Source organism: Rana temporaria, chromosome 2 (assembly GCF_905171775.1).
Source record: "Rana temporaria chromosome 2, aRanTem1.1, whole genome shotgun sequence".
NCBI classification, from domain to species: domain Eukaryota; kingdom Metazoa; phylum Chordata; class Amphibia; order Anura; family Ranidae; genus Rana; species Rana temporaria.
This window is the reverse complement of record NC_053490.1, coordinates 353271323-353299131: the sequence shown is the minus strand read 5'-3', so window position 1 is coordinate 353299131 and position 27809 is coordinate 353271323. Positions and strand designations below refer to the sequence as shown.

Sequence of the window (27809 nt, the reverse complement as noted above, 5' to 3'; positions counted from 1 at the left end):
GAACAGATGGCACTGGAACAGGCTGAACAGATGGCACTGGAACAGGCTGAACAGATGGCACTGGAACAGGCTGAACAGATGGCACTGGAACAGGCTGAACAGATGGCACTGGAACAAGCTGAACAGATGGCACTGGAACAAGCTGAACAGATGGCACTGGAACAAGCTGAACAGATGGCACTGGAACAAGCTGAACAGATGGCACTGGAACATGCTGAACAGATGGCACCGGAACGGACTGGACCGCTGGCACAACAGGCTGGGCAGTTGGCGCTGGAACAACAGGCTGGGCAGTTGGCACTGGAACAACAGGCTGGGCAGTTGGCACTGGAACAGCAAGCTGGGCAGCAGATAAAGTCACAACAAGTTGGGCCGGAGGAAGGTCCATGACCTTTAACAGGGCAGAGTGCAGCTCAAGCTGGGCAGTGGGTACAGAAATCTTAGGCTGGGCAAAAAGTACATCAAGCTGGGCAGCAGACTCTGGGTCGTCGAGCTGGGCAGCAAGATCCGGGTCGTCGAGCTGGGCAGCAGGCTCCGGGGTCATCGAGCTGGGCAGCAGGCTCCGGGTCGTCGAGCTGGGCATCAGGCTCCGGGTCGTCGAGCTGGGCAGCAAGCTCCGGGTCGTCGAGCTGGGCAACTGGCACGACAGGCTGGGCAACTGGCACGTCAGGCTGAACCGCTGGTACTGGAACAACAGACTGGGCGGCTGGTATTGGAACAACAGGTTGGGCGGCTGGCACTGGAACAACAGACTGGACGGCTGGCACTGGAACAACAGACTGGACGGCTGGCACTGGAACAACAGACTGGACCGCTGGCACTGGAACAACAGGCTGGATCGCTGGCACAACAGACTGGGCGGCAGGTATTGAAACAACAGACTGAGCAGATGGCACCGGAACAGGCTGAACAGATGGCACTGGAACGGGCTGAACAGATGGCACTGGAACGGGCTGAACAGATGGCACTGGAACGGGCTGAACAGATGGCACTGGAACAGGCTGAACAGATGGCACTGGAACAGGCTGAACAGATGGCACTGGAACAGGCTGAACAGATGGCACTGGAACAGGCTGAACAGATGGCACTGGAACAGGCTGAACAGATGGCACTGGAACAGACTGAACAGATGGCACTGGAACAGGCTGAACAGATGGCACTGGAACAGGCTGAACAGATGGCACTGGAACAGGCTGAACAGATGGCACTGGAACAGGCTGAACAGATGGCACTGGAACAGGCTGAACAGATGGCACTGGAACAGGCTGAACAGATGGCACTGGAACAGGCTGAACAGATGGCACTGGAACAAGCTGAACAGATGGCACTGGAACAAGCTGAACAGATGGCACTTGAACAGGCTGAACAGATGGCACTGGAACAGACTGGGCAAATGGCACTGGAACAAGCTGAACAGATGGCACTGGAACATGCTGAACAGATGGCACCGGAACGGACTGGACCGCTGGCACAACAGGCTGGGCAGTTGGCGCTGGAACAACAGGCTGGGCAGTTGGCACTGGAACAACAGGCTGGGCAGTTGGCACTGGAACAACAGGCTGGGCAGTTGGCACTGGAACAGCAGGCTGGGCAGTTGGCACTGGAACAGCAGGCTGGGCAGTTGGCACTGGAACAAGCTGGGCAGTTGGCACTGGAACAAGCTGGGCAGTTGGCACTGGAACAACAGGCTGGGCAATTGGCACAATGGTGTGGGTCGGAAAGTACTTCCGCTTCTTTTTGGATTTAGTCACTGCAGACTTGTTAACAGGAGGGACGTATGAAAAGGATGGGATTGTGTAGGAAGAATGGTTGGAATGCGGCAGGGACACAGGAACAGTGACTGGAGGAGATCTTTGTGGAGTTGTTACAGGTGGAAGGGAAGAGGCAGGTGGATTGAAAGTGGGGTAGGAACAACAGGTAGAGACTGGGTAGTAATATTTGGTTGGATGCGGAATTATCTGGGCTGGGGTTGCCATTGGTGATGGACAGATGAATCCTTGGGAAGGCAGGTGGTTAATGGCAGGGCTGGAATGTAGTGGTTTGGCTGAAATCAGGAGATCTGACCATGCCTGCAGCACAGGTTGAACAAAAGCAGATTCACACACACCCTGTCTAATTAGAGACTGCACAGAACAAATGCACTCAGACAACTTTTGCTGGGGACAGGAGGAATAATGCTCATAAAAATAAGCCGGATCATCCTCCATTAACCAGACCAAGGATTCGACTTGGTCACGACTGAAGGGGGGAGAGAAGTCATCACTACCATCTGGGATAACTGACAGGGCCGGTTTAACACATAACCGAATTAATGGCTGAATGTCATCAATGGACATGTAGCCCTGATCCACCATGGAATGGGCTGATCGGATGGCTTCCATCAGCTGGTCACTTGTCCATCCCTCAAAAACCTTGCGACAATACTCCTCATCCTCCTCTGCCAGCAGAGAGAAGTAAGTGATTTCATTGAAATACATGTTTCAAAAAAACGCACCACAACAGGATGGTTCCTTAATGCAGGCACGTCTGGTCAAGGGATGGCCCTGGTATACTGTCAGGAGAGTTTAGTAGACCAGTACTGTGTGCCTACACAGAGGAGACCAAGACTGTATGCAGTGAAATAAAGGTGTTTATTTACAAATAAGTGAACAAAACATGTGAAGATAACCAGTGCACACATAAACAACAAATGTATATACAATCCAAAGGGGAAAGCCGTAATCATAAACAAAAGCCAAGCCAAGGTCATATACCGGGAGATCGCAGAAGATGGGTAAGGACGGGACACAACGGAGCAGGGAGCGGAGGGATGGCCAAGGATCGGGTCGGATAGGGATCGGGTCCAGAAAGCAGGCTCAGGATCAAGGTAAGTAGACTGATACCAGGGCGAGGACTGATTGCACACGCCGGGTATATATATGCTTGCTAATTGCGTTCAGGTCACACCTGAACGCAGGAAGGGCTTTATGCTCCACACTGCCAAGAATCCCCCGCTGGTGGACGCCAGTACTGCAGCCCAAGGATAACATAACACCACCAGGGAAGAACTCCCCCGACAGTCCAAGACTGTCGGGAGACACCTGGTGGTGGGCCACAGTACTGCATGCCAAATACTAGGCAGTAACACCAGCAGGGGGAACCTTCCCTGACAGGGGTCCTTGTCTGGTTTTGGGATCACTGTAATGAAGGCTGAAAGCCAGTCAGGTGTCATCTCTCTAGGGCTGGACAATGAGTTCAGTGCCTTCGCTAGTGGCTCTGATATGAGGTCAGCTAGGGATCTATAGTAGATAGCCATGAAACTATCCGGGCCTGGGCTTTTGCCCAACTTTAAATGTTTAATGACATTTTGAATTTCCGTGGGAGTGATCTGCCCTTCTAGTGCATCAGTCTCAAGACCATCTAGTGTAGGTAAACCACTCTTGGTAAGGAAATCTTTTATAATGTGCGACCTGCTTCCCGACAATCCCGGGGGCCTATGTTGCTGTGGTAAATTGTACAAATCAGTGTAGTAAGATTGAAAATGTTTTGCGATCTCCTCAGTAGACACATCCAAGCTGCCTTTAGCACCCTTAATCCCCATGATAGTGTTACTATGGATATGTTCTCTCAGAGCCTTTGCTAGATACTTGATAGAAAGTGTTTTTCCGCGCCAGAAATTATACATTTAAATATAGTGCAATCTATATACAACCCCCCAAAAGCTACTCCTCAGTTTACAGGGGTGAACTGTGTACGTGAATATATATGTGGATGAGGGCGCTGTGGTACAACATGTGAACCAATTACACACAATGTGCCAGATCCACCAACGAGTTACGCTGGCGTATCTATTGATACGCCGCGTAACTTCTAATTTGCTCCGGCGTATCTTTAGTTTGTATCCACACTGGCGTACGTCTTAGCGAGGTTCCCCAGTGAGGAAGTTTTTGTCACGCACGCGGTCCCAGTGCCGGGCAGGCACTTACCAAGTAAGAGGCCAATCAGCTGATGTCTTTTAAGTGTATTTTAATAAGTATTATACTATGAGATCCCCTTTTTGTTTTTCCTGCGGTTTGAACACATTGTTTTGTACCAGTGGACTCCTTGTTGCAGCTTCTGCCATACAGTGTGCAGGCACTCATCCTGCTCAGCGTGCATGACCCACTTTTCTAAGGGGTCTATACGTAAGGGTAAGCACATAAGTTATCCAGAGCACTTTGGGTGACACTAGATGGTGAAGGCGTTCTCATTATCTGCTGTGAATTTAACCTCATGCATCCATCCACATGAACTTTTCTTTTTATGAACTTTTTCACATGATCACATCACATTTGTGATAATCTGTGTTATTGCATTTATAATTTTTTTGATGAAATTTGCTATTATCTGGGCGAGTTTTTGTCCTGTAATTTTGATGTGTTGAAACTTAATTCTAACCAATTTTTTTAGATGTTTATATAATTGCACAATAGCAGTACCTTCTTATATTGTATTGTTTGTTTCACCTACCAGGTGAATCTCATTCACTTTGCTAGATATTTGCCTGCTTTATTGCCTGACTCATAATAGATTTTCTTTTTAAAGAACAGAAAGCGTTTGGCCCTGTTGTCAAGGATCTGTTGTAAGGTTTTCCTAGCCCCCAACAGCTCTGAGGCCGTGTCCAAGGAGAGGGATTGTTTGTGCAGCGTTTCCAGCTCGTGGATACGGCTGGAGATTTTTTCCAATCTCTTCCTTTCTGTCCCTCTTATGTTTCGCTCCCATTTTCATTAGTTTCCCTCTGATGGTGGGTGCACTTATGTGATTCCCATATCGTCAGAGGGTCCATACCCGCTGTATTGTTATGCTCAGAAAATTGTTTCAAGGACACCTTTATGTCCTCCAACAACAGTGGGTCAGTAATCAGGGAGGAGTTGAGTCTCCAAGTCTGTGATTTCGGCTGCTTCTTGAGAAGATCTAGAGTCAGGGCAACTGGCGCATGGTCCGAAATCGAACCTATACCTATTCTTGCCTCTGTCAACAGCAACAGATCTTTTTGTGTGATGAACAGTCTATACGTGTGTACTTTTCATGAGGGAAAGAAAAGAACGTGAAATCCCGCCCATCCGGATGCAGGAACCGCCATGCGTCAATCAGTTGTAAAGAATGCAAAAGGGATTTGATCTGCTTATGGGTCCTATATTTCACACTTGTTTTACCATCGGATGTGTCTACCAGGGGGTTCAACAGAATGTTAAAATCTCCGCCTAATACTATGCATCCCGCCGCAAAGCACTGTAGTTGTTGGACTAACTGCCTAAAGAAGGACAGGTGAGCCCTATTTGGAAAATAGACGTTCACCAAAGTTAAAGGTATGCCACCATATGTCCCCTTGACAAATAAAAACCTGCCCTCGGGGTCCACCTGTTGGTCCGTGAGTTGGAAGGGTGCATCCTTATGAATCAGGATTGTGACTCCCTTGGATTTGGCAAGATCATTAGTGGCGTGGATTGCCCTAGAGAATGTTGAGTCGGTGAGTCTAGGCACCTGGTGTGTTTTAAAGTGCATCTCTTGTAAATATACGAAGTGAGGTTTACCTTTTTTGAGTTCTCTGAGCAACGCCGAGCGCTTTTCTGGTGAGTTCAGCCCTCGAACGTTGTGGGAAACCACCACCGGGGCGCAGCCCAATGAGGAGTACGCCATGAGACAGACCCAGGAACGGACACCTACCTAATTGAGCCTGAAATAAAATTCAAGAAAAAAAGGGAGACACTGAGTTATGATAGTACAAACTGATTATCGAATCCACATATGAAACAAGACAGAAAGAAAGAGAAAGAATGAGACAATCAAGGAGAGGGGTAGGAGAGTGTAATATCTACCTCACGATAGAGCCCTATCTTCTGAGGTCAAACAAATAGTAGTGCCTCGTTGCCCAAAAGGACCTAGCACTTTGTGGGGGAGAGGGAGGCGGCCACCCGGTGAGTGGAAGTGCGCTCCTCCTTAACTCCAAACGATTAGGGAACACAATCAGCAAGTAACAGTATTGAAAAAAACTGAGAAAAAGAAAAAATAGACTGTAGTTGTACCTCCCAACAGCCTAACAAATCGCTATTTGTACTTAAACAAAGTGAAGCATCAATTAATTAACCCGACCAATTGGTGACGAGCCGCGCTCCAGAGATAAACTGGTGCACCTTGCCACCCAATCTTCTCACACCCATCAAATGAAACATCGTATGGGAAGAGAAATAGAAAGAAAAAACTGTAGTAACTAGGGCTGTGCAAATTAACTTTTAACTAATCGATTAATCTTTAATTTTTTTGATCGATCAAAATCTTTTTGATCGATTAAAATTCTTTTGATTGGTACTCACCTCTCCGCCGGCTTCTGGGCCTTCAGGGAGTTCCGTCGGAGATCCAGTAACGTCACGGACACCGGCGGGGCTTGCCGTGTCCATCTGAAGGGCTCCTTTGCTGTGCCTTCATATCTGCATGCCGGCGGGACCTTACTATCTGCCACACGCAAGGGCTGTTACACTTCCCTCTATCACTTCCCTCTATAAACCTGGGATTCTACAACCATCCACTGGGAGTTGTGATAGTTCCCTTCATGGGACACCTACATGCCGACGGACTGATGTTAAGCTCTCCTCATCTGGATTCAGCAGTGGTATCGTTGTACACATTTTTATACCAGTATCATACTTCGCTACATGTTTTTATGACTGCTTTTGGTACCGTTTGGTGATACTCACACCATTTTTACAGTTTATGTAGCTACATCGATTTTATCTCCAGTGCAATATTTATTTTGTTACCTACTTGAAGACTATAAAAGTTTTAATGCTATTCTCATCAAGGGCTACCTTTGTGTGTTTTTTGTATCCTGCTATCCATTTTTCCAGTTGTTGGTAGCTGCATTGGGAATCAGCCTGCAAGGAGGAGATCAGCTAAAAGTAGTTGGATCTGTATGTGCGTTAAAATTAATCGAAATTAGTCGATTAATGGATTAAAAAAAACAAAACGATTAATCGAACAGAAAAATTTTGATCAGTAACAGCCCTAGTAGTAACCCAAAACTAGGCAAGATGCAAATAGACAAAAAGTAGCAGTGAAACCACCCTTATTAAACAACAGTTTCCCACCCAGGAAGTTTTCCCAACTGTGTTACTAAGTCTTGAGGCATAGGTCACCCCTTCGTAAGGTGGAGGGACACAAACAAAAAAAGGGGGGGATGAGGGGGGAGTCCAAACACCACAAGTGGGCTTGTGATCATCACGAGGGGTGTTCAAGCATCTTTGTTACGGAGGGCAGTCTAGGGAACCGTCTGGAATATAGCAAGTTGCTTGTGAGCATCAGAACAGCATCATCACAGTGAAAAAAAAATCATCAGGTCTGAATTCTCAGAAGTCCTCCACTCGGTCCTGGTCTAGGGCAGGTCTCCGTCCCGGGGTGCCATTCCTAGTTTCCCCACCCTTGGCATTTTTTATCTTCTTCGTCTGCCTCTTCTCAGGGGAAGAGAGCGGAGAATGAGAAGGGCTCCGTTCACGTGGTGGTAAAGCAAAATCAGCATACCAGTCTGGGAGAGCAATCATGTCCAGCCCCAGGCCCTCACAAAAGTCTGGCAAGTCCGCCGGAACTCTCAGTATATGCTGATGGCCATTTGCAGATAAAATCTGCAAAGTTAGGGTGGTACAGGGCAGGTTGGGGTGGTATAGTGCAAGTTAGGGTGGCATAGGGCAAGTTGGGAAGGCATGGGAAAGGTTGGGGTGGTACAGGGCATGTTGGGGTGATAAAGGGTAGTTTGGGGTGGTATAGGGCAAGTTAGGGTTGCATAGGGCATGTTGGGGTGGTATAGGGCAAGTTAGGGTGGTACAGGGCAGGTTGGGGTGGTATAGTGCAAGTTAGGGTGGCATAGGGCAAGTTGGGATGGCATGGGAAAGGTTGGGGTGGTACAGGGCAAGTTAGGGTGGCATTGTAAAGTGGATGTAAACCCTCACATATATAATTGTGTGGTCATGCAACACTGTGCCCAAAATACATTTTTATATTTTTTCCCTCTGAAATAGAGCTTTCTTTTCTTTTCACCACTGCGGTTTTTATTTTTTTACGCCATAAACAAATAAAGAGCAACAGTTTTGAAAAAAAAACACAATATTTTTAACTTTTTGCTTTAATAAATATCCCATTTTTTTCTCAGTTTAGGCCGATATGTATTCTTCTACATATTTTTGGTAAAAAAATCGCAATAAGTGTATATTCATTGGTTTGCGAAAAAGTTATAGCGCCTACAATATAGGTTATTGATTTATGGCATTTTTGTTATTATTTTTATTACTAGTAATGGCGTTGAGCTGCGATTTTTATCATGACTGCGACAGACAGATCAGACACTTTTGACACTATTTTGGGACCATTGACATTTACACAGCGATCTGCACTGATTACTGTGTAAATGTCATTGGCAGGGCAGGAGTTAACACTAGGGGGCGATCAAGGGGTTAAATGTGTTACCTAGGGAGTGATTCTAACTGTGGAGGGATGGGACTGACTAGGGGAGGAGATAGATCGGTGTTTCTATATACTTGGAACACACAATCTGTCTCCTCTTCCATAAAAGGACGTGAATCTGTATGTTTACACACACAGATCCACATTTCTGCTCTGTAATATACTGATGGGAAGACGTGGACGTCATATGACACCCGCCCAGGATGAGAGATCCCATCCGCGGACATCATATGACTATGGGCAGGTACTGAAGTGGTTAAGTAATGCTGGCTGTCATTCAACCTGTAAGACTGACACAAGTCATATTGTTATGTTATTCAAAATTACGTTTCCTTTTCAATCTGCAGCCACTGTAATTTTCTGAGAATGCATTGCAATATGGCTACCTGAATTTGTTATGTACACAGTGGGGCTGATTTACCAAGCCTGTGCGCCATGACTCACGGCGCACAGGCAAGAGTAAAAGGCTTTTTGACATTTACTAAAGAAATACGCTGGCAGTGCAGCGTATATCTTTATTTACTAAAGTGCCTAGTGCGCCCAGGAGAGGGCGCATTGAGCACCACTATAGACCTGGCGCACGGCATATTGAAATGTAAATAGCGGGGATTTGGGCGGGAGTTTATTAGGGGGGGAGGTGGGGTGATGCGGGGGAAGTGTAGTGACATGTGTTTGAATGTGTGTTGCGGGCCGAATTGAAAGTGAAAGTGATTTTAGGGAACCGATCCTCGTACACTTGCACAGTACGCCTGAACCTCGGGAGGTTCATTTGCATACTCGGCATGCGTACAGAAAAATTTCGGAGATTCACGTGCGCCTTGACAGTACGCCGAGAAAATCTTGGTAAATACCAAGCGGCATAGCTGTAATTCCTGTGCGTGACGCAGCGCACGGGAAACCCCGACCTGTTTTCAGCCTGAGCTGACCATGAAGGGGAACTCCGCGCCAAATTTCAAAGAAAAAACCAGCGCGAGTTCCCCTCCAGGTGCATACCAGGCTCTTAGGCTTGGTCTGGAACGTAAGGGGTTAAACCCGTGCCGAAAACCAGCGCGGGGTTCCCCCCAGATCCAGACCAAGCCCTTATCCCAAGCACGCAGTCTGGCCGGACAGGAATGGGGGTGGGGACGAGCGAGCGCCCCCCCCCCTCCTGAGCCGTACCAGACCACATGCCCTCAACATGGGGGAGTGTGTGCTTTGGGGAGGGGGGCGCTTCCCCCCCCACCCCAAAGCACTCCCGCCCCCATGTCGATAGGGACAAGAGCCTCTTCCCGACAACCCTAGCTGTTGGTTGTCGGGGTATGCGGGCGAGGGGTTATCGGAATCTGCGAGCCCCCTTTAATAAGGGGGCCCCCAGATGCCGGCCTCCCACCCTATGTGAATGAGTATGGGGTACATCGTACCCCTACCCATTCACCTGGGGAAAAATGTAAAGTAAAAAAAACACACCACACAGATTTTTAAAATAATTTATTAGTCAGCTCCGGGGCCCCCCCTTTCTTCTTTAAGCTCTTTCACAAGGGGGGGTGTCTTCTCTCCCGATCTTCTCTCTTCCGCTGGGGTCCTGGGCTTCGCCGATTTCTGCCGGGGGAGGGCGCCATCCCTCGGTCTTATCCGGTGCCTTCCGCCGGGGCCCCCCAACCCATTTAAGCTCTTTTACATTAGGGGGGCATCCGGGCTTCGCCGATTTCTGCCGGTCTTTCCGGTGCCTTCCGCCGGGGCCCCGGTCTTCCTCGTTTTCTGCCGGGGGTGCGCCAACTCCCCGGTCTTTTCTCTTCTGACTTGGCGTTCCCTCTTCTGCCTGTCTCCCCCGCGGAGCCCAGGGCTTTCTTTCCGCTTTCTTCTCTGTTCCCTCTTCTGCCTGTCTCCTCCGGGGGACAGGGCTTTCTTTCCGCTTTCTTCTCTGTTCCCTCTTCTGCCTGTCTTCTCCGGGGGACAGGGCTTCTCTCCGGTGTCTTCTTCCTTCTTCTCTTCCAGCGATGTTGACACGACGAGCTCTGCCGCTGTAATGCCGTCTGAGTGGTGCACATTGACTTATATAGGCATAAGGCGTGGTCACCGGGTGATGCCACCCTGCGACCTCAACCCATGTGACATCACATTCCCTGGGCATGATGGGAATGTGATGTCACATGGGTTGAGGTCACATGGTGGCATTGCCCTATATAAGTCGATGCCCACCGCTCAGACGGCATTTCAGCGCGGGACCTCATTGTGTCAACATCGAATGGAAGAGAAGGAAGAAGACAGCGGAGAGAAGCCCTGGCCCCCGCGGAGGAGCCAGGCAGAAGCGGAAGGCAGCGGAGAAGCCCGGGGGGCTACAGCACCCCCCCGGCAGAAAACGGCAAAGTCCGGGCCCCCCCCCCCCGAATGTAAAAGAGCTTTATGGGGTGGGGGGCCCCGGCAGAAGACGGTGCATAAGCTCGGGGGTGTCGCCCCCCAGCGGAAAACAGCGTAGAAGCCTGGGGGAGCTAGAGCACCCCCTGGCAGAAAACGGCGAAGTCCGGGGCCCCCCCGAATGTAAAAGAGCTTTAAGGGGTGGGGGGCTCTGGCGGAAGACAGCGCAGAAGCCCGGGGGTGTCGCCCCCCGGCGGAAAACAGTGTAGAAGCCCTGGGGGGCTGGAGCACCCCCTGGCAGAAAATGACGAAGTCCGGGCCCCCCCGAATGTAAAAGAGCTTTATGGGGTGGGGGGCCCCGGCGGAAGAAGGCGGAGAAGATCGGGGGGGTAGGCGCACCCCCCGGCAGAAAACAGCGAAGCCCGGGCCCCCCCCGAATGTAAAAGAGCTTTATGGGGTGGGGGCCCCGGCGGAAGACGGCGAAGCCCGGGGTCCAATGGTGTGGTGGTGGGGGGTCCCCGGCAGAAGACCCCCAGCTGACTAATAAATTAATTTATAAATGTTTGTGGTGTCTTATTTTTTTACATTTTTTTCCCCAGGTGAATGGGTAGGGGTACAATGTACCCCATACTCATTCACATAGGGTGGGGGGCCAAAATATGGGGCCCACCTTATTAAAGGGGCTCTCAGATTCTGATAAGCCCCCCGCCTGCATACCCCGACAACCAACGTCTAGGGTTGTCGGGAAGAGTGCTTTGGGGTGGGGGGCAGTGCCCCATGTCAAGGGAATGCGGTCTGGTACGGCTCAGGAGGGGGGGCACTCGCTCGTCCCCACCCCCATTCCTGTCTGGGCCAGACTGCGTGCTTGGGATGAGGGTTTGGTCTGGATCTGGGGGGACCCCACGCTGTTTTTCGGCGTGGGTTTAACCTCTCACATTCCAGACCAAGCCGAAGAGCCTAATGTACCCCTGGAGGGGGACCCGCGCCGGTTTCTTGTTTGAAATTTGGCGCAGAGTTCCCCTTTATCTCGGTCCTGTCAGGGGGGAAATGCCTGATCGTCTGTTCATACAATGTATGAACAGCAATCTGTCATTTCCCCTAGTTAGTCCCACCCCCCTTACACCCAGGGAACACAATTAACCCCTCCCTCGCCCCTAGTGTTAACCCCTCTCCTTGCCAGTGACATTTTTATAGTAAGCAATACATTTTTAGAACATTGGTCGCTAGAAAAATGCCAATGGTCCCAAAAATGTGTCAGCCATAATGTCGCAGTACCGATAAAAAATGCTGATCGCCGCCATTACTAGTAAAAAAAAATATATTAATAAAAAAACATAAAACTATCCCCTATTTTGTAGACGCTATAACTTTTGCGCAAACCAATCAGACGCTTATTGCGATTTTTTGGAACCAAAAATATGTCGAAGAATACGTATCGGCCTAAACTGAGGGAAAAAAATATTTTTTTGATAATTTTGGGGATATTTATTATAGCAAACAGTAAAAAAGATTATTTTTTTTTTTAAAAATGTCGCTCTATTTTTGTTTATAGCAAAAAAAAGAAAAAAACGCAGAGGTGAACAAATACCAACAAAAAAAAAATCTATTTGTGGGGAAAAAAAGGACGCCAATTTTGATTGGGAACCACGTCGCACGACCGCGCAATTGTCAGTTAAATCTACGCAGTGCCGAATCGCAAAAACTGGCCCGGTCATTGACCAGTAATATGGTCTGGGGCTCAAGTGGTTAAAAATTAACAAAACACTAAAGTTAGCGAAATTTTTGGCGATAATGTGAAAGATGATGTTACACCGAGTAAATAGATACCTAACATGTCACGCTTTACTATTGCAAACACTCATGGAATGGCGCCAAACTTCAGTACTTTAAAATCCCCATAGGCAAAGTTTTTTTTTTCAGGTTACCAGTTTATAGTTACAGAGAAGGTCTAGTGCTAAAAGTATTGCTCTCGCTCTAACGCACGCGTCAATACCTCACATGTGTGGTTTAAACGGTGTTTACATATGTGGGCGGGACTTACGCACTTGTTGCTAAACAGAGATGTGTTTTGGAGCATGTTTCCCCCCTCCCCCAATGTTTTTTGTTTATTTTTAAATGATGTTCACTTTGATGTATTTGTCTCTGCTGCCTTATTTTGAAAAATATTTCTGAAGATGTTGGGACGGTTAACCTATGTTTATTTTGATATTTTAAATTTATTTATGTTTGTGTGTGTGTTTTTGTTTGTTTGTCTTTTTTGCTTTCTTTGTTTTGTTGACCAATAAAAATTACTTTCAAATTTTGATGTTTGTTTTTTGTTACTTTTTCATGCTATAGATTTTGACAGCTGCAGCTGAAATAGGTTTGGGCCTAACAAATAAGGTGTGATTTTTGTCTAAGCTTCTTTCCGGTGTGTATGCATGAAAAGTTTGCTGCCATGTTTAATCACCAGGAAATTAACCACTTAAGCCCCGGACCTTTAGGCAGCTAAATGCCCAGGCCAGGTTTTGCGATTCGGCACTGCGTCGCTTTAACAGACAATTGCGCGGTCGTGCGACGTGGCTCCCAAACAAAATTGGCGTCCTTTTTTCCACGCAAATAGAGCTTTCTTTTGGTGGTATTTGATCACCTCTGCGGTTTTTATTTTTTGCGCTATAAACAAAAATAGAGCGACAATTTTGAAAAAAGTTCAATATTTTTTATTTTTTGCTATAATAAATATCCCCCAAAAATATATATAACATTTTTTTTCCTCAGTTCAGGCCGATACGTATTCTTCTACCTATTTTTGGTAAAAAAAATCGCAATAGGCGTTTATCGATTGGTTTGCGCAAAATTTATAGCGTTTACAAAATAGGGGATAGTTTTGTTGCATTTTTATAAAAAAATATTTTTTTACTACTAATGACGGCGATCAGCGATTTTTTTCGTGACTGCGACATTATGGCGGACACTTTTGACACATTTTTGGGACCATTGTCATTTTCACAGCAAAAAATGCATTTAAATTGCATTGTTTATTGTGAAAATGACAGTTGCAGTTTGGGAGTTAACCACAGGGGGCGCTGTAGGAGTTAGTGTTCACTTAGTGTGTGTTTACAACTGTAGGGGGGTGTGGCTGTAGGACTGATGTCATCGATCGAGTCTCCCTATATAAGGGATCACTCGATCGATGCAGCACCATAGTGAAGCACGGGGAAGCCGTGTTTACATACGGCTCTCCCCGTTCTTCAGCTCCGGGGAGCGATCGCGACGGAGCGGCTATAAACGAATAGCCGCGCCGTCATCCCGGATCGCTCCCCGAGGGAATCCGACCGCCGCATGTAGCGGGGGGGGGGTCCCGATCAGACCCCCCAGCCGCTAAAAGGCAGGGACGTACATGTACGCCCATTTGCATGTACGTGCCATTCTGTGGACGTACATTTACATGCGGCGGTCGGGAAGTGGTTAAAAAGACAAAGTGGTAAGTATTTTCTTTTTACTGCAGTGGTCCTCAGCCCTCAAGTACCCCTGACAGGACATGTTTTGTGGATTTCTCTTATCAATAATTGCTGTCCAGACTGACTTTTAAAGCACATGTCCAAGATGAAGGAAAACCTGCAAACATGGCCTGTTGGGGGGGGGGGGGGGGGGGTTGTATTGGTGGACAGGCTTGAAGTGCTGATTTACAGCACTGTGCTTAAATCTAGCGCAAGACAATCCTATTCTAATTGTGGGTGTTTGAGGGAAGTCAAGTGAGTGTTAGAAGAACCCCTGCTTGTGGTTTTTGGGTTGGGCTTTGTGTCACTTTTCTTAAAATTGGCTTCACTTCCTGTCACACAGCTGAACAGGAAGTGAGGTTAAAACCCTACCAATGTCTTTTCTTGGGGTCAATCTAACTAGTGTCCCCATTAAGCAAATTGCACTGCTGTGTACACCCCAAATGATTAGTTAGCTTGGGGTTTAGTAAAGGCAAAGCCACTCTGCAATAGAAGCGTAGTCACTGAAAATCAGAGGGGAAGCACTGATGGTTTTAACATCCAATCCTGTAGAAGCAACGTTTTTTTTTCTTCCTTGCTTGTCCACTTGTAGTGCAAAGTGGATTTGCCTTTAGTAAATGGACCCCCAAAGTCCAAGATCCCTAATTATTTGGGATGTACACAGCAAAATGCAATTTCCATAATGGGAAACTATTTAGATTGATCTGTGTCCCCAACAAAAGACATTAGTAAGGTTTTACCCTCACTTCCTGTTTAGCTATGTGACAGGAAGTGAATGAATTTGAAGTAGAAAGTGACAACATTTGTGAGGTGTCTTCACCCTATTAGGGGTGCAGGCATCCCCCAAAAATTAGCAGATAATACTTATTTGCAAATTAAGAAAATTGTTTATTTAACATTGGGTGGTGTTTTTGGGGGGCCCTAACACACACATTCATACATATTAGCAACGCTGTATCCTGGCCTATTGGCATGGTTATATTTTCTTAGGCCTCTCAATAAAACTCTCTGAAATGTGTGCTTAAACTAGAACTATAATCACTTTTTATTTTTTTTTATTCTGGAGGGAGGGTTATAGACCCTGTCAGTTTATTTTGTATTATCTGTGTCCAATTGGGGAGATTAGCCTTCACTTCCTGCCCCATAGCCAAACAGGAAGTGAGAGAAAACTATGCAAATTAAGGGAATCCAGTGCCCCTGCAGTGTCATATTCTGCTCCCTATCTCAGAATGCTCCGGAAGTCACGTGGCGGCGAACTGCGCATGCGAAATGCGTTCCAACGCCAAATGCGATGCGTTTCAGGGTATTCACGACACTACCCTTCAGTGAACCATCACAATTTGTCACGGAAGTGACATTTAACCATACACGGAGCGGGGGGGACAGAGAGAGAGACCCATTCACAGCGAGAGAGAAATAGAGATAGTGAGATACATTCAGAGCGAGAGAGAGATCGTGTACATATATTATAGATAACGGAAGTAATGCACATAGGGGAGGTAATCCCCTCCCTGTGTCCCGGTTCTCTGTCAGTATCTCTCTATCTGTATCCCTCTCTCGCTCTGAATGTATCTACGTATCTCTATTTCTCTGTCGCTCTGAATGGGTCTCTCTCTCTCTTTCCCCCCCGCTCCGTGTATGGTAATACGTCACTTCCGTGACAAATTGTGATGGGTTCACTGAAGGGTAGTGTCACGAAGCCCCTGGAATGCATCACATTTGGCGTTGGAACGCATTGCGCATGCGCAGTTCGCCGCCACGTGACTTAGGCAGCATTCTGTGATAGGGAGCAAACAGTGACACTACACCCCCTCCCCCCCAGAACTAGTGTGTGTGTCCCCTGAAAATTCCTGGGCGGGTCATACAAAAACAGGGTGTGGCCTTGACAGGAAGGGTGGGTCATTTTTCTATTATGAGGTACAGAAATGTAGTCAGGCCTAGGGCAGCACAAAACCTAAATATACTACTGCATATTAGGGCTTATTTAGACCGGATCCGATTTGCAGCATGTTTTTAGATTGTGGGAGGAAACCCACGCAGGCACAGGGAGAACATGCAAACTCCAGGCAGATGGTGTCACGGGCGGGATTCGAACCAGCGACCCTTTTGCTGCTAGGCTATACACTGTGCTGAACGAACATGATTGCAGCTGAAAGCATGAGATCTTTTTTTTCCAATACCTTGCTTTCCAGCCTTATTGACCCCGCCTCTCTCCATAAAGAGGACCTGTCACACACTAGTCCTATTACAAGGGATGTTTACATTCCTTGTAATAGGAAGAAAAGTGGAAATTAAAAAAAAAGGGACAAAAAAGTGCAAAAAGAAAAAAAATGATGTTAAAAAAAAAAACATCAAAACTAAAAAGCCCCTGTCCCTAGTAGCTCGCACTCAGAAACGAACACACATGCAAGTCCCACCCACATATGTAAACGCCGTTCAAACCACACATGTGAGGTATTGACGCAGGCGTTAGAGCGAGACCAATAATTTTAGCACTAGACCTCCTCTGTAACTCTAAACTGGTAACCTAAAAAAAACTTCAAGCTTCGCCTATGGAGATTTTTAATATCGAAGTTTGGCGCCATTCCATGAGTGTGCGCAATATTAAAGTGTGACATGTTAGGTATCAATTTACTTGGTGTAACATCATCTTTCACATTATCCATAAAAATTGGGCTAACTTTCCTGCTTTGTTATTTTTTAATTCATGAAACCGTTTTTTTAAAAATAAAAAAGGCGTTAGAATTTTCTTTGCGTAAATACCGTTGGAAATTTTTAAAATAATGGCCGCCACTTTATTCCCTAGGGCAGGGCTATGCAATTAGCGGACCTCCAGCTGTTGCAGAACTACAAGTCCCATGAGGCATAGCAAGACTCTGACAGTCACAAGCATGACATCCAGAGGCAGAGGCATGATGGGACTTGTAGTTTTGCAACAGCTGGAGGTCCGATAATTGCATATCCCTGCCCTAGGGTGTCTGCTAATAAAATATATATAATGTTTGGGGGTCCTGAGTAATTTTCAAGGAAGAAAATATAATTGTTACATGAAGGAGAGAAGTGCCAGAATAGGTGCGGTATGGAAGTGGTTAAAGTGCAACAATAAAAGTGAAATATTCCTTTAAATTTCATACCTGGGGGGGGTGTAATGTCAGCATGTGAAAAAGCGCACGTTTCCCGTGGTTAGAACTGTCCCTGCACAAAATGACATTCTGAAGAAAAAAAGCAGTTTAAAACTGACTCGCGGCAATAATGAATTGTCGGCTCCCGCCAATTGTGAGAGATTCATTCATAAAACAACAAAAAAAGGTGTGGGGTCCCCCCAAATTCCATTAGAAGGCCCTTCAGGTCTGATATGGATATTAAGGGGAACCCCGCCATCAATTTAAAAAAAAAAATGATGTGGGGTTCCCCCTAAATATCCATATCAGACCCTTCAGGTCTGGTGTGGAATTTAAGGGGAACTCCACCCCAAATTTAAAAAAAATGGTGTGGAGTTCCCCCAAAATCCACACCAGACCCTTATCCGAGCACGTTAACCTGTCCGGCCGCAGAAAAGAGGGGGGGACAGAGTGCGGCCCCCCCCTCTCCTGAACTGCACCAGGCCACATGCCCTCAACATTGAGAGGGTGCTTTGGGGTCCCCCCCAAAGCACCTTCTCCCCATGTTGATGGGGACAAGAGCCTCATCCCCACAACCCTTGCCCGGTGGTTGTGGGGGTCTGCGGGCGGGAGGCTTATCGAAATCTGGAAGACCCCTTTAACAAAGGGGCCCCCCAGATCCCGGCCCCCCCCTGTGTGAAATGGTAATGGGGTACATTGTACCTCTACCATTTCACCAAAAATAATGTGAAAAGTGTAAAAAAAGACAAGAGCCGGTTTTTGACAAGTCCTTTATTAATATCTTCTTTCCGCTTCTTGTTCTTCCATCTTCTTCTTTTCTTCTTTCTGGGTTTCTTCCTCCATCTTCTTCTTCTTCCTCTGCTTCTTTCTTGGGTCTTTTCGTCCCGCATCTTGACCGGTGTCTTCTCCCATCTTCTTCTCCTTCCGTCAGCCTTCTCGTCCACATCTTTTTCTTCCCCGGACGCAGCGCTTGAAATTGAATTTGCTGCAGTGTGCGGCTCCTGTGATCCCGCCCCCTTCTGACGCCACAGGTAAACTCATATGAAAGTCTGCGTGTGGTATATGTGCGTCAGAGGGGGGCGGGGTCACATGAGCGTCACATGGCGGGAACTTCAATTGGAAGCTCGTCCGCATAGTGCGGCGGCTTCTTCTTCTCCGGACAGCGCTTGAAATTGAATTCCCCAGCCGTGTGACGCTCTGTGACCCCGCCCCCCTCTGACGCACATGACTTTCTAATGAGTTTACTTGTGGTGTCAGAGGGGGGTGGGGTCCCAGGAGCAGCACACGGTGGCAAATTCAATTTCAAGCGCTGCGTCCGGGGAAGAAAAAGAAGATGTGGACGAGAAGGCCGACGGACAGAGAAGAAGATGGGAGGAGACGCCGGGCAAGATGTGGACGAGAAGACCCAAGAAAGAAGCAGAGGAAGATGGAGGAAGAATCCTGAATGAAAGAAGAACCGCGGAAAGAAGATATTAATAAAAGATTCGTCAAAAACCGGCTACTGTCAATTTTAACACTTTTGACACTTTTCTTTTGGTGAAATGGTAGGTGTACAATGTACCCCATTACCATTTCACATAGGGGGGGGCAGGATCTGGGGGTCCCCTTTGTTAAAGGGGTCTTCCAGATTCTGATAAGCCCCCCGCCCGCAGACCCCCACAACCACCGGGCAAGGGTTGTGGGGATGAGGCCCTTGTCCCCATCCCCCATGTTGAGGGCATGTGGCCTGGTACGGTTCAGGAGAGGGGGGGGCCGCACTCTGTCCCCCCCTCTTTTCTGCGGCCGGTCAGGTTAACGTGTTCAGATAAGGGTCTGGTGTGGATTTTTAGGGGAACTCCACGCCATTTTCTTTTTAATTTGGGCTGGAGTTCCCCTTAAAATTCACACCAGACCTGAAGGGCCTGGTATGGATATTTGCGGGGGAACCCTACGTCATTTTTTTTACGGCGGGGTTCCCCTTAATATCCATTCCAGACCTAAAGGGCCTGGTAATTAAATTTGGGGGAACCCCCACACATTTTTTTTTCTTTAGGAATGAATCCTGTCAGAATTGTCAGAGCCGACAATTCATTATTGCCGCGTGTGAATTTTAAATGCCTTTTTTTCCTTCGGAATGTCATTTTGTGACTGGGGGGAAAATGCGCAATTTCACAGGCTGACTTTACACCCCCCCTAGGTACGAAATTTAAAGGAATATTTCACTTTTATTGTTTCACTTTAAGCATTATTAAATTCACTGCTCCCGAAAAAAAAAAAAAGCATTGATACATGTCCCCTGGGGCAGGACTCAGGTCCCCAAACCTTTTTAGGACAAAACTTGCATATTAGCCTTTAATATGAACACTTTTGATTTCTCCCATAGACTTCTATAGGGAGTTCGGTGGCGGCTTCACATATTACCTGCAATGCGCCGGCTGCTACGCTGGTTCATGCGCCTAATTAAGGCTTCACCCGGAGCACTAATTAAGGCATGAACCAGCGCAGCGCACTGATAATAGTGAATCAGCCCCAGTGTGTACTGACCACCCCCAGAAACATGTAGCCAGATTCAGTAAGACTTACGACGGCGTATCAGTAGATACGCCGTCGTAAGTCCGAATCTGCGCCGTCGTATCTTTAAGCGTATTCTCAAACTGAGATACGCTTAAATGTTGCTAAGATAAAGACCGGCGTAAGTCTCCTACGCCGTCGTATCTTAGCTGCATATTTACGCTGGCCGCTAGGGGAGTGTACGTGGATTTACGCCTAGAATATGCAAATGAGCAAGATACGCCTATTCACGAACGTACTTGCGCCCGATACGCTGTTTACGTAAGGCGTTTTTCCGGTGTAAAGATAAACCACCAAAAAGATGGCGCAGCCCATGCAAGGTATAGACGACGGAACAGCCGTCGTATTTTACGTCGTTTGCGTAAGCGTACGTGAATGGGGCTGGGCGTAGGAGTATTTGCGACGTGATTCTGAGCATGCGCGCGCATGCGCCGTACCAACGGCCCTCATTTACATGGGGTCACGATTCATTACCATACAACATGCCCCCTACCTGCCTATTTTGAATTAGGCGGGGTTACGCCGGGCCATTTGCGCTACGCCGACGTAACTTAGGAGGCAAGTGCTTTGTGAATACAGTACTTGCCTCACTATGTTACATCGGCGTAGTGCAAATGGGATGCGCTACGCTGGCATAAAGATACGCCGCCGTATGTGAATCTAGCTAATAATGTCCTGCTTGTGTGATTGGCTCACCGATTTTCCCAGAACTATGCCAGAGATACAAGTCAGATTTCAGGCCTCCCCTGCTGCAAAAATGTCATTTTTGGTGAGACACTTTCAGTAGGAACATGTCTAAAGGGATGCTGGCCCAGCAGACTTCCTCATTAGTGCCCTGCAGGTGCACACCTGATAGATAATTATGAAACCATTCCCATTAGACCCACTCATCACTGAGGCTCAGAGGAACATACAGGTATTACTTCACAATAACAAAAGGTAGGTATCTGCAACATAGGTTGTTATAATCCTTGAAATGTACATTGATCCCCCAGAGGGGAATGTTTTTTCTGAAAAAAAGTGGTTACTCAATAAATTGTATAGTTTTTAATTAATTCTATAATTTTATTTTAGTGTACGATTCAACTTTGATGTGGCAGTTGTTTATCTAGAAACATTAGAATAAACAAATCAAGTTAGGAGTACAGACAAATTACATTTTGTTTTTTATTATTGCAGACTCAATACTTTGGGGAAATCAGTATCGGTTCTCCTCCTCAGATATTTAAGGTTGTATTTGATACGGGATCTGCCAACCTGTGGGTACCATCTCATCATTGCTCTCCACTTTACAGTGCCTGTGGTAAGTCATTGTGTTTTAAATGCCTTAGGTTAATAATATTGCTAATGGTTCCTCCTGCCCCTCTCCCAAATTGGCCAAAGAATTGTTTTTATTTTTTATTTTAAGTATACCTTGATTTCCCTTTATCTTTAGATTTACATAATTCTCTGGTGAGTTTTGAATCCCTTTTTATTGTAGCACAACCTTTTGGTTAGTGTAGCACATGTACAACCAGATTAGATTAAAGCTACTGCAAACGTGCATTATATAAGAGTGACCTTGTAAAGTCTAGACAAACAAGCATCTATCCCTGAAAAATAGGCGACAAGCAGTAGATAAAGAAACTACAGGCTAAAATAAGATTTCTTCTATGAATTGCCTTAAATGGAGCTTTCGGCACAGATAATACAGTCAATGACAATGGTATTAGAATATAACAATGTAATTACAGTACAATGGTTAGAACAAATTGAGAGCAGCAAAATAGGGTCATAACCGTGTGAAATGAAATGAGACAAAAGTAAGGAACACAGTATGAGTAATGACTAGGGTTGAGCGAACCGGAACTGTAAAGTTCGGGTTCAGTACAGACTTTTGTTTTTTTTGGACCCAAGCCCGAACCCGAACAATATGCTGAAAGTTCGGGTTCGGGTCCGGTGTTCGGCAATGTAATGGCTGGCTTTGTATTTAAGTTTATATTTAAAATTTCAGATTTTGTAACAATTTGAAATATCGCCAAAATGTGATAAAACCTTAGTTAACTTGGGGATTGTATTTAGGGGGTTGGTCACATAGAATAGGGGGCCAGATCCTCAAAAGAGATACTCCGACTTAACTGCTGTTCAGTCTGTGTGTAACTTTGGAAACGATCCTCAAAAGGCTTTTTCCAAAGTTAGACAGAAGATCCGGCATGTGTAATTGAATTACACTGCCGAATCTTAGGATGCAGTACCGCATCCGCCGCTGGGGGCATTTCGAGTCGAAATGCCGTTGCTAGTATGCAAATTAGCACTTAAGGCGATCCACAAAGCTTTCTAGCTTCCTTTTTGCGCCGTAAGTGTTATTTTGCAAGTGTAAAATTAGGGCTGGTTCTACAAAGTGTAAACTAGTCACACCTTGTAAAAGCCCATTCCAGCGACGGCATTTGGTATGCTTTCCCGAGGGAGAACTCCACGGCAATTTGTAAAAAACAAAACCGGCATGGGTTCCCCCCCAGGAGCATACCAGGCCCTTAGGTTTGGCATGGGTTGTAAGGAGACCCCCCCCACGCCGAAAAATTGACGTAGGGGGTCCCCCTACAATCCATACCAGACCCGTATCCAAAGCACGCTACCCGGCCGGCCAGGAATGGGAGTGGGGACGAGCGAGCGTCCCCCCCCTCCTGAGCCGTGCCAGGCCGCATGCCCTCAACATGGGGGGGTTGGGTGCTCTGCGGCAGGGGGGCGCACTGCGGGCCCCCCCACCCCAGAGCACCCTGTCCCCATGTTGATGAGGACAGGACCTCTTCCCGACAACCCTTGCCATTGGTTGTCGGGGTCTGCGGGCGGAGGCTTATCGGAATCTGGGAGTCCCCTTTAATAAGGGGGCCCCCAGATACCGGCCCCCCACCCTAAGTGAATGGATATGGGGTACATCGTACCCCTATCCATTCACCTGGAGGCAAAAAGTAAAAGTTAATAAACACACAACACAAGGCTTTTTAAAATATTTTATTATTCTGCTCCGGACGCCCCCCCTGTCTTCGTTATTAGCTCTTTTACCAGGGGGGGCTTCTTCTTCCACTCTCCGGGGGTCTTCTCCGCTCTCCGGGGGGGGTTTCTTCTTCCGCTCTCCGGGGGGGCTTCTCCGGACTCCGGGGGGCTTCTTCCATCTTCTCCCCTCTTCCGCTCTTGACTCGGCGAACCCCGGTTCTTCTGCAGCTCTCCGGTGCCTTCTTCTTCAGCGCTGGCTGCCTGCTATGTTTGTGTGTTAGCTCGATTTCTAACAGGCAGCCGGCGCGGTCTTCTGTGATGTCATCTTCTCTTCTGTTCTTCTCCCCTCTTCCGATGTTGCCTCGTCGCCTGTTGTCGCTGTAATGATGGAAGCGCGCCTTGCATCACATTTATATAGGCATCACCGTCCCATCATGCTCCGGTAGGTACCCACGTGGTGGGTGCACGTGGGTAGGCACCCACCACGTGGGTACCTGCCGGAGCATGATGGGACGGTGATGCCTATATAAATGGGATGCAAGGCGCGCTTCCATCATTACAGCGACAACAGGCGACGAGTCAACATCGGAAGAAGGGAAGAGAAGACCCTGACGCCACAGAAGACCGCGCTGGCTGCCTGTTACTAATTGAGCTAACACACAAACATAGCAGGCAGCCAGCGCTGAAGAAGAAGGCACCGGAGAGCTGCAGAAGAACCGGGGTTCGCCGAGTCAAGAGCGGAAGAGGGGAGAAGATGGAAGAAGCCCCCCGGAGTCCGGAGAAGCCCCCCCCGGAGAGCGGAAGAAGAAACCCCCCCCGGAGAGCGGAGAAGACCCCCGGAGAGTGGAAGAAGAAGCCCCCCCTGGTAATTGAGCTAATAACGAAGACAGGGGGGGCGTCCGGAGCAGAATAATAAAATATTTTAAAAAGCCTTGTGTTGTGTGTTTATTAACTTTTACTTTTTGCCTCCAGGTGAATGGATAGGGGTACGATGTACCCCATATCCATTCACTTAGGGTGGGGGGCCGGTATCTGGGGGCCCCCTTATTAAAGGGGACTCCCAGATTCCGATAAGCCTCCGCCCGCAGACCCCGACAACCAACGGCAAGGGTTGTCGGGAAGAGGTCCTGTCCTCATCAACATGGGGACAGGGTGCTCTGGGGTGGGGGGGCCCGCAGTGCGCCCCCCTGCCCCAGAGCACCCAACCCCCCCATGTTGAGGGCATGCGGCCTGGCACGGCTCAGGAGGGGGGGACGCTCGCTCGTCCCCACTCCCATTCCTGACTGGCCGGGTAGCGTGCTTTGGATACGGGTCTGGTATGGATTGTAGGGGGACCCCCTACGTCAATTTTTCGGCGTGGGGGGGGTCTCCTTACAACCCATACCAGACCTAAGGGCCTGGTATGCTCCTGGGGGGGGGAACCCATGCCGGTTTTTTCTTTGAAAATTGGCATGGAGTTCTCCCTCAGGAATGCATGCCGCTGTCATTTTTTTTTTCCCCGACGCAACTTTTTTAAGCCGTCGCGATCCTCAAAACTCGGCGTAACGTAACTTCGCGCATGCGCAGTACGGCCGGCGCGGGAGCGTGCCTCATTTAAATGGGACTCTCCCCATTTGAATAGGAACGCCTTGCGCCGGCGGAATTTTAGTTACACAGCCTGAAATTTCTAGATAAGTGCTTTGTGGATCAGGCACTTAGATAGAAACTTTAAGGCAGTGTAACTTAAATTGGATTTTTTAAGTTACGTCAGGTTTTTGTGGATCTGGCCCAGGATATCGTCCGCGAACGCCGAAAGTTTATGTTCCTCCTCCTCCACTTTGACTCCGTTGATCCCGGGGTCTCTGCGGATCGTGGCTAATAACGGTTCGGCAACGTCGTTTTTAATGATGAAGTTGGAAAAACGTTGTTTTTTTTCATGATAAAAAATATGTCGTTAAGTTCGACTTTTGTTTTTTTTGTACCCAGACCCGAACCCGAACAATTTGCTGTAAGTTCGGGTTCGGGTCCGGTGTTCGGCAATGTAATGGCGGGCTGCAGGGCAGCCAATCACCATTTGTTTTACTACTGTGACTAAGAAGCCATCACAGCCATGCCTACTAATGGCATGGCTGTGATTGGCCAGTGCAGCATGTGACCCAGCATGTGACCCAGACTCTATATAAGCTAGAGGGACATAGCACAGCTCGTCACTCTGCTTTAGATAGGATAGGGAAAGGCTGCTGCTGATCTGATCTGAGGGAGAGATTTAGATAGGAGTCAGACTGTCCTGCTACAGAAATCATATTACACCAGTGCTGCATAGGTTCCTGTGAGATACTCTGCATTAGATACTTTAGGGGTTCCAGATTGTTCTTCTAGGGACAAAAATATATAGGAGTCAGTCCTGCTTCACAAATCATATTACACCAGCGCTGCATATGTTCCTGTGAGATACTCTGCATTAGATAGTTTAGGGAAAGGTTCCAGATTGTTCTTATAGGGACAGAAATATATAGGAGTCAGTCCTGCTTCACAAATAAAATTGCAGCAGCATTGCATATTTTCCTTTGAGATACTCTGCATATTACACCAGCACTGCATAGGTTCATGTGAGAAACTCTGCATTTTACACCAGCACTGCCTAGGTTCCTGTGAGATACTCTGCATATTACACCAGCACTGCATATGTTCCTGTGAGATACTCTGCATTAGATAGTTTAGGGAAAGGTTCCAGATTGTTCTTATAGGGAGAGAAATATATAGGAGTCAAACCTGCTTCACAAATCAAATTGCACCAGCACTGCATAGGTTCCTGTGAGATACTATGCATATTACACCAGCACTGCCTAGGTTCCTGTGAGATACTATGCATATTACACCAGCACTGCCTAGGTTCCTGTGAGATACTCTGCATATTACACCAGCACTGCCTAGGTTCCTTTGAGATACTCTGCATATTGCACCAGCACTGCATAGGTTCCTCTGATATACTCTGCATATTGCACCAGCACTGCATATGTTCCTGTGAGATACTCTGCATTAGATAGTTTAGGGAAAGGTTCCAGATTGTTCTCATAGGGAGAGAAATATATAGGAGTCAGTCCTGCTTCACAAATCAAATTGCAGCAGCATTGCATATTTTCATGTGAGATACTCTGCATATTACACCAACACTGCATAGGTTCCTGTGAGATACTCTGCATATTACACCAGCACTGCATATGTTCCTGTGAGATACTCTGCATTAGATAGTTTAGGCAAAGGTTCCAGATTGTTCTTATAGGGAGAGAAATATTTAGGAGTCAGTCCTGCTTCACAAATAAAATTGCAGCAGCATTGCATATTTTCCTGTGAGATACTCTGCATATTACACCAGCACTGCCTAGGTTCCTGTGAGATACTCTGCATATTACACCAGCACTGCCTAGGTTCCTGTGAAATACTCTGCATATTACACCAGCACTGCATAGGTTCCTGTGAGATACTCTGCATTAGATAGTTTAGGGAAAGGTTCCAGATTGTTCTTATAGGGAGAGAAACATATAGGAGTCAGTCCTGCTTCACAAATCAAATTGCAGCAGCATTGCATATTTTCCTGTGAGATACTCTACATATTACACCAGCATTGCATATTTTCCTGTGAGATACTCTGCATATTACACCAGCACTGCCTAGGTTCCTGTGAGATACTCTGCATATTACACCAGCACTGCCTAGGTTCCTGTGAGATACTCTGCATATTACACCAGCACTGCATAGGTTCATGTGAGATACTCTGCATTAGATAGTTTAGGGAAAGGTTCCAGATTGTTCTTATAGGGAGAGAAATATATAGGAGTCAGTCCTGCTTCACAAATCAAATTTCAGCAGCATTGCATATGTTCCTGTGAGATACTCTGCATATTACACCAGCACTGCATATGTTACTGTGAGATACACCCTTTATATACTTTTCTTCTATTGTGCTATTCAAAAAACATCCATTTAGGGAAAAAACATTTTTTTGAAGTGTTTCTTCCAGTGTTTGCAGTGTTTCCTCCATATCTGTACGTGTGAGATAAACACTTTAGCCAGTGTTCTTCTATTGTTCTTTTCAAAAATCACCCATTTAGGGCAAAAATATATATTTTGCAGTGTTTCCTCTAGTTTTTGCAGTGTTTCCTCCATATTTGTACGTGTGAGATAAACCCTAACCCTGACATCGTCTTCCTTGGTCAAGATTTTTTGTTTTTGTTATTTTAAGTTATTTCCCTATCCAAATTTATTTGCAGAGTACTTGCCATGCTCTTACCAACATGTTTCTGCCATTTGCAGCCCTCTATCCCTTTCCATTTGTTTTTTAGAGAAATTTTATTAGTCAAAAGTCCGGGTCCCCATTGACTTCAATGGGGTTTGGGTTCGGGTCCCGAACCCGGACTTTTTTCCGAAGTTCGGCCGAACCCGTCGAACCCGAACATCCAGGTGTCCGCTCAACTCTAGTCCTGAACTATGTGCTGTCCTTAGTGAAATTATCGCCAAATGCAAGAAGGACCCTTCAGACTATGTGATGGCTGGATACCGGAAGCTCAGAATCTTCTCAGGAAGACAGTCAATGCCTTCAGCGGAAGATGGGTTAGAAGAGTGGTTGGATTGCGCCACTTAGGCTTTGGAGGAATGGGAGATTCCTGAACCACAGAAGAAACAAAGGGTCACAGAGAGCCTGAGGGGCCCTGCCCTAGAGATCATGCGCAACTTAAAGCTCACTAAGAAAAATTGTACTGCACAAGTCTACCTGAGCGCCCTTCAAGATGTGTATGGTCGTGCTGAGAAAGTTACTGAACTCCTTCATCAATTGGAGCACTGTTACCAGAAAGAAGTGGAGAAAATGTCAGAATTCATAAGACGTTTGGACAGGATCATATAT

The 27809-nt window shown here is 47.1% G+C and overlaps 1 protein-coding gene across 1 annotated transcript in view; it reads left to right on the top strand.

Moving 5' to 3' along the window:
• The window catches only part of REN (renin), a 1297145-nt gene that overhangs the window by 98936 nt on the left and 1170400 nt on the right, over window positions 1-27809 (top strand). The window contains exon 2 of the mRNA XM_040337596.1: window positions 21134-21257. Within this exon, the coding sequence (XP_040193530.1) occupies window positions 21134-21257 (124 nt within the window). The remainder of the gene's footprint in view (window positions 1-21133; window positions 21258-27809) is intronic.